We start from the raw sequence: 7,644 nt of genomic DNA on the forward strand, positions 1-7,644 counted from the left end.
TACAATGTAACTGGTATATAACTTTTATGTAATTTTGAAATCTTTAAATTTGCTTTAAGATTCATGCAAGAGGAGATGAAAAAAGTCACAGCGCACACACAAGTGAGGGGATTTGGTCTCTTGACCTCCGCTTGGCGAAAATAGCATGATATCACAAAATTTTTCAAAGTTGCATTCAACTTGTATATTGTAGTTATGTACAAGTTACGATGTAATTACATTACGATTGCACTATATTTATATCCGTCAAATTTTTGGGAGAAAAAAAATTGGCAAATACTCTTATATGCTGTAGCAAAAACTGTTGTCTTTATACCAATATTATTAAGGTCGGGCCGGGGAAATATTCCACGTGGATCGGGCCCGGTATCCCTCCATAAGCCCAGTCCCGCGCTTCCCAAATCCAAGCAAGCCCAGAAGGGGAAAACAATCCCCCGATTCCCTCCGCCTCGGGGCCCTATCCCAATTCCCAACGGACGAGACGCGTCGCGGCGCGAACAGAGCAGCGCCCCGCCGGCGGCGAGATGGAGGCCGCCGCGTCGCTGCCGCTCCCCGCCTCCCGCTTCCTCTCCCCTCCTCCTCATCCAACGCCAGCGGCGGCGGCGGCGGCGGCGGCGTGCTGCTCCCGACGGAACATCTCCTGCGCCCGCGCCGCCCCCCGGGCGCTGGAAGCCCCGCAGGCCTCGAGGCCGCCACCGCGGCCGTCGCCTCGGCGCAGCGCCGTCGCGGAGGTCAAGGCCGCCCCCGACCCCGTCGCCGCACTCACCAGGTGCGCCGCCCACTATATGCTTCTCCGTAGCTCTATCGGAGCATTCTACATTTTCGTCTTCGTAGTAGTAATTCGCGCGAATTGGATATATCGAAACGTGGATTCAGAGGGAGGAACAAGAGAAACTGAGGTGTTGGGGTAGGATTATTGTTGCTCGATTTGGAGTTATTAGTTCTGCGAATTCTGACCTTTGATGTTGTATAGGTTCGAGGATGTGCTGCAGACGCAGGACTGCAACATAATCCTGCGCCACTACGGTGAAACCAGGCGCTGGGATGAGCTATCTAAGGTAGTCTTCAGTGGTTGCCAAGTTCAATCAGGCGAGTGGAGATTGATGGGACTAGTGAGGCATGAGTAGTCTGAACTTTGTTTCAGGTCTTCGGGTGGATGCAGGAGCACGACATGCTCAACATTGCGTCTTACAGCAGTTACTTCAAGTACCTTGGGTTGAGCCGCAACCCTGCCCGAGCGCTGCAAGTGTACGGTGCTATCCGAGAAAACCCGACAAGGATCCATGTCTCCGTTTGTAACTCGGTCCTCGGGTGCTTGGTGAAGAACGGGAGGTTCGATAGCAGCTTCAAGCTTTATGATGAGATGATACGAGAAGGTCTATCACCCGATCTGTTCACCTACAGTACCGTATGGGACTATGACCTTTTCTTTTTCTCTGATTAGCATTTAGTTTGGTACTTTGGTTGGTGTAGCATTTCAATTGTTTCTCTTGTCACTTCCAGCTTCTGTCAGGGTGCATGAAGTTGAAGCAGGGTTACACTAAGGCCATGGAATTAGTTAATGAGCTGAATTCCCGTGGTTTTCAGATGGATAGTGTAATATATGGCACTCTCCTGGCTATATGCGCGTCACATAACTGCTGCGAGAAGGCTGAGGAATATTTTCAGAAAATGAAGGACGAAGGACACAAGCCTAATCTATTCCATTATAGCTCTCTGTTGAATGCATATTCAGAAAATGCTAATTATGAAAAGGCTGATCTGTTGATGAAAGATTTGAGGTCCTCAGGGTTAACACCGAACAAGGTTTGCTTCTTATTCTTGTTATTTACTTCCTCTGTTTCACATTATAAGACATTTTGTTTTCTAATAGATTTATGCATGGATTCATATATGTACTTCATATGTGTCTAAATGCATATGGATGTTAGTGAATCTAGACGAGGAATGGAGAGGCCAAAACGTCTTATAATGTAGAACGGAGGGAGTATTAATTAACTCTGTTGCTGAGTTTTATGATTTGCAGGAGACCCCAGTCTTGTTATTTCACTTTTTGGTTATGGCAGTAGAATTGATTTCTCATTAGATATAATGCATACCTACACCACAGGTTGGATAGTTTGTTGCTATGGATGACTTGAAATGCTAGATGGCACATACAGGTTGTAGCTTGCATAGTATATGGTGTTGGTGTTTTGGTGCAAAAGTTGGTTTCTCCAGCTGCATAATTTATTTGGTACTAGTGCGGTAGTGCCTTCTAACTTCACCGCGTAATGTCTGTGAATGATGCCTGTCGATGTATATGAAAAACAAATACTGCCCTATGATAGCCATCAATAAGCACTAAACAAATGCCATGGTTGGAAAGAACATTCTCACACTAAGTAGAGAAAGCTTGCACATCAAATTCCATCAAAGTTGTGGTACCATGTTTACTTGCCGCTTGGCACGTGATGTATTGAATGGAGCTTTCGATAGCTTGGGTTAAGGTGGAATGTAGTGCTCCAGGATAATTTTTTTTTTTTAAAAGCCTCTTGAGTCTCCACATATCAACTATAACTACATGTTATCTTGATTGGTTGTTTCTTTACTGAACTTGCGTATATTGCTCTTTGGTTGTTCACCGAAAATGTTCTGCTACTGTTGCCATTCTAATTTGTAAATTAAATTTAATTTGCAGGTTATACTCACCACTTTGTTAAAGGTGTATTCTAAAGGTGGTCTCTTTGAGAAGGCAAGGGAACTGCTAACTGAACTGGAAGCTTCAGGCTTCGCACAGGATGAGGTAAAATATTTGGTCTCACACAAAACAGCTGCTTCATATGCATGTATGAATGGCTCCTTTAATTGAACTTTATTCTGTCTTGTCATAATCCCTTAATCCTTTAATACTATGCCCAGATGCCTTACTGCATATTGATTGATGGCCTTGTCAAAGAACGGAAGATATGGGAAGCCATGATTCTATTTAATGATATGAAAGAAAAAGGTGTCAAATCTGGTAAGGTATCTAACAATGTAACAAATTGATGTGCCTCTATTGATACTATTCTGATTTTTTGTTGTAATTGGGAAAGTTCATGGAGCTAATTCCACGATTTTCCATTGACATAGCACATCTTCCGTTGATGCTACTGACAAACCAGCTTCATTCCATCCATGCCATTGCCATTAGGTTGCAAAATGACCAATTTTACCTTGCTCACCATTCTGATTTTTGGAATATAAATTACTGTAATTAAAATGAATACCTGAAAACTTGAAAATTAAAATTACCAAACCTTATAATTCGAAATTTAAAATGTTAGAATACACAAATATAAAAGTTTATTTTCAAAATTTTTAATATTTGTTCAGGTTCAACCTGATTTTAAAATTTGGATTGTAGGATTTAAAATTTGAGTTCTATTTTAAAAAGATTGGATTGCAATAAAATTTGAATTCTGAAAGGGAATATTAGTGTTTCTGCTGTTTCACCTAGGACGAGGACATGACATCCTACTACCAGCTATCGCACGAAATTAATAGTATGCCACGTCGATGGAACAACCATGTCATCTCACCGGTGAATCCATTCATCGATAGTGTGGTTTTGTGAAACTAAACTACCAAAATATATGTACTTAAGTGCTAAGTGTCAAAATGTGTGTGGTTTTCTGCAATTTGAACCATAAAACATGTAGTTTTGTGAAATTTACTCATTAAAAAAAGAACTTACATAAGTGAAATATAATGAAATCTCTAGTTTTGAAAAAATTGATTATGCTATTTTCATATACCTAACATTTATTTTTTTAATGATTTTTATGCTCAAAATTAACTTGTGTTGACTGGCATGATAAAACAACCTGTTTATGAAACTGGTGGGAGTAGTATGTTGATTTTTTTTCCCTGGAGTATTTTCTAGTGCTGCTGCCTGCTATTACCCAGAATTTGTGTCTTGTTGTCCTTGCCTGAGGAGCTTATCTTCTTATTTCTGCAGATGGCTATGCATTCAGTATCATGATATCAGCATTACATCGAGGTGGCTATCGTGAAGAGTCAAAACAACTTGCAAAAGAATTTGAGGCCAAGAATGCAACATATGATCTGGTTATGCTTAATACATCACTTCGTGCTTACTGCAGCACCAATGATATGGAAAGTGTAATGATCATGCTTAGGAAAATGGATGAATCGAACATATCGCCTGATGCTATCACATTTAATACCTTAATAAGGTACTTCTGCATGGCAAAGGTCTATCACCTAGCATACAAGACAATTCAAGATATGCATACAAAGGGCCATCAATTGAATGAGGTATGTTGCTTGTTGTGTATTTGACCGATTTAATATATCGCTGCTTAACTCTATGCTAGATTAAATCATGGTTACTACATATTTACATCCTTGGTAATTTCCGCTGATTGGAATTTGGACTACCTATTATTACATATGTGCAGAATAGAGTGGGTGAGAGTTGCACATTTCCTTGCAACATGCTTTGCATCAACTTTCAGTAATAGACAGTTTATATCAGTAACCAAAATTGCTATACATCTTCTCCAGGAGCTTTGTTCTGAGATAATGATGCAGCTAGGAGAAGCGGGTTTTCCTTCTGAAGCATTTTCTGTGTATAATATGTTGAGATATGGAAAGAGAACAGTGTGTAAATCTCTTCATGAGAAGGTTTTATGTATCTTAGTTCCAGCTGGACTTCTCAAGGATGCATACGTAGTTGTTAAGGTACTATACTTATGCAATTCAGTGTTGACATCTCTGTTGTTACCTTGTTCACTATGAATGCTATTTGAACAGGACAATTCCGAGTTCATATCTCGACGCTCGCTGGGGAATTTTGCTAGATCTTTCATGGCATCAGGCAACATAAATTTGATTAACGATGTTATGAAAGCAGTACACCGTTCAGGATGGCGTATTAGCCAGGTGACTGTTCTTTGCTTGCACTTTGTTATAGTTTGGAGTTGAAGTTGAAACCCCAGATTTCTGGATGTTCAAACTGGTAATTTTGTTTTTAGAGCTGACTAGGACAGAGGGATGCAAAAAAAAAAAAAGTGATTGCCATAAGCTAGCTAAAAGAGTTCATTTGCACACCACATATTTTTAGTTCATGATATTTTCCTTTCTTTGTTCTTTGTCCTTTTCCATTTTTTGCTGGATGGTGTGCTAACTTACGTACTTACCCCTTCAAATGGTGGACACAACCATTACACACGCAGGATATCTTTGGGAAAGCAATTCAGCGATACATTCAGAAACCTGATAAGAAGCAGCTACTGCTTTGCCTCTTGGACTGGATGACTGGTCAAGGCTATTCTGTGGACTCATCATCAAGGAACTTGCTTTTGAGAAATGCCCAACTCTTTGGCCAAAAGCAACTTATAGCTGAAATCCTTTCCAAGCAGCAGGGAGCATCAAGGATCACAAGTCAAAGGCACCAAAAATAGTTGATAAGGTAGAATTCAATATATGTAAATTGTTCAGATTCATCCAAGAATATTCTTTAGTAAACCATTGTTGATGATCAGTGTTAACATGTTCGTAGGGATCGGTTAGATCATCAGGTAACAAGTTATTCACCCTCATCCTCATGTGTCCCAGGATCCAATCAAGATTCATCAGAATTACAGATCTGGTATTTCGTATGCATGTGGTGTAAAGCACCCATGTTATGTTGTGATGCCTGAGCTTGAGCTTGTCCATTTTAGTCAGGCTATTCAGGGTGAGATTCCACAAGAGCTGCAGATGGGACTAGTAAGTGGTAGGCAAGTCTTGCTCAAGACTGCAAACAGGCATACAAGTAAGTTCCCATTGCATTTCTTTACAGCAACATCAGAGAAAGTGTATATTGAGTTTGGTGTTTTGTGCAGTTAACACTATGAACCTTCTTGAAGGAACTAGTATGCTACATAGATCTGGAAACCTGAGCAGATTTCAAATTTTGTTGGTTGTACATACTTGTTTTTACGTGCCTTGAAACATGAAAGGAACAATTTGCTAAGGCGCTGAATAAGATGAATTGGCAAATATTCAATGGAACTCAGAGTCAGAGGTAGAACTTCAGTTTGGACAAATATGGTCGCAGTTTGTTTTCTTTGGTTTGGTGTCATCATGAAACCAAGTCTTGGTTCAGAACAAGGACCATGGGTTCACAAATACTGTTTTGGTATATGGCCCATGCAAACCTTCTACTATTTAATAAAAATGTTTTCAAATGTTTGTATAACCTGCTATGAAAAGTATACACTTCAAGTGTTGAAGCATTTTTTAACAATATGCAATGCATGCCACATAAAATCCATAAAGGGTCAGGGAGAATCACATTCTGTTGTAAAACCAACATATATGATTAACAGTAAACATATTTACATTATTACACGTCCTTTTGGCATTGCCTTAATTAAAAACTAACTCATCTATAATAGCATGTCATGGGATGCTACACCCAACAATTAGATAATGAGTGTGGCCATTGTCTAGCTAGCAGTTTTACTTAGAATGCAAGGTGTTGCTTTGAAGGTTCAACAATCCATACAGGCAGACTAAGGTATGGAAAGGGTGTACGGTGAGAAATCTTGAGTTTGGAGCAGAATAAGTCCAGTTACTGCTATTTTTTCCTATTTTCATTTTATGATCAGGAATGAGTCAATTGATCAATAAGCTGATATCCTTTTCTTTGGAAAATTATGTTCATAACATGCTGTTTTCTCCTTGCTTTGCTGAAAGAACCCTAAGCTTCATCTGGAGTCCAGCAATGCATGTGATACTGAACCTATTTAGAACCAGAGGATTCTAGTTACAATTAGATTAGCTATGCAAATTAAATTTTGGAACACCTTCTAGTTAAAAGCACTGCTATTGTAGGGGATTGCCATGTGAAATGATCCTTTTATTGTGTGTGACCTTATAACTTCTAATAGTACTGTAAAATGTATTATGGAGAGTTTTAAACTAAAATTACTTCATGGGTGTGGATCATTGGGTATCATTGTCGAGGTAAACTTGGATGTCAATTTGTTCTTTTGCTTGACAAAACTCAGTTTTGGCCAATTCATACATTAAGACATCATTTTCGTAGATGCGTCTAAGGCAAGAATTGGCAGGCAGCGATGTAAAATAATAGCTGATTTTTTTTTGTCAGATGAAATACTGGACCAGAGTATCTGCTAATTCACACGTCCCTTTCAATGTGAGATATTCTTTTCATGCTGCTAAGCTGAACGAGAGAGGCTACTCTATGATTGTCCTCACACTAACTGCCAGCTACAAGATCTTTTGATTAAAATTATCCTATCAATTTGAGTCCACATATATTTCTATACATGTACATTAGATTCCTGCATATATGTATTAGTAGTATTTTAGCTTGTTAGTACAATCTTGTTGCCTACGGAGTACCTAGGTAACCTATAAAATTTTGTGCTGTGTATTTGTCCTCTATCTGATTCTCTGTGCTATGATCATCTGGTAATCAGTGGCTGTTCCAAGTTGTTCTACTCAGCTTCCTTCCAGTTCTTTGCACCCAGCCATCAACAGATAAGTTCGTTTCATCAGGACGAATTCTCTGTGTAGAAAATTGTCGGCATATTTATTTGAGTGGGCCATCATTTCTGTGTCAGCAGGCAAGAATAGCTTCCAATA

At 39.6% G+C, this 7,644-nt stretch overlaps 1 protein-coding gene across 7 annotated transcripts; it reads left to right on the top strand.

Moving 5' to 3' along the window:
• Positions 1 to 421: 421 nt before the first annotated feature.
• On the top strand, positions 422 to 7,443 carry LOC127760372 (pentatricopeptide repeat-containing protein At1g10910, chloroplastic). 7 transcript variants are annotated; one of them, XM_052284615.1, is made up of 13 exons: positions 422 to 769; positions 974 to 1,058; positions 1,145 to 1,408; positions 1,504 to 1,806; positions 2,681 to 2,785; positions 2,902 to 3,001; positions 3,983 to 4,302; positions 4,552 to 4,728; positions 4,801 to 4,929; positions 5,223 to 5,458; positions 5,549 to 5,567; positions 5,712 to 5,803; positions 7,145 to 7,443. In XM_052284615.1, the coding sequence occupies exons 1-10, from the start codon at positions 525 to 527 to the stop codon at positions 5,448 to 5,450; spliced, it is 1,956 nt and encodes a 651-aa protein (XP_052140575.1). In that variant the 5' UTR covers positions 422 to 524; the 3' UTR covers positions 5,451 to 5,458; positions 5,549 to 5,567; positions 5,712 to 5,803; positions 7,145 to 7,443. The 7 variants fall into 7 exon arrangements, with proteins under 7 accessions (XP_052140575.1, XP_052140578.1, XP_052140576.1 ...); XM_052284618.1 differs by having other exon boundaries at positions 5,716 to 5,803; XM_052284616.1 differs by lacking the exon at positions 7,145 to 7,443 and adding an exon at positions 5,874 to 7,137.
• Positions 7,444 to 7,644: the final 201 nt, after the last annotated feature.

The sequence above is a fragment of the Oryza glaberrima genome, chromosome 1 (genome assembly GCF_000147395.1).
Source record: "Oryza glaberrima chromosome 1, OglaRS2, whole genome shotgun sequence".
Taxonomy (NCBI): domain Eukaryota; kingdom Viridiplantae; phylum Streptophyta; class Magnoliopsida; order Poales; family Poaceae; genus Oryza; species Oryza glaberrima.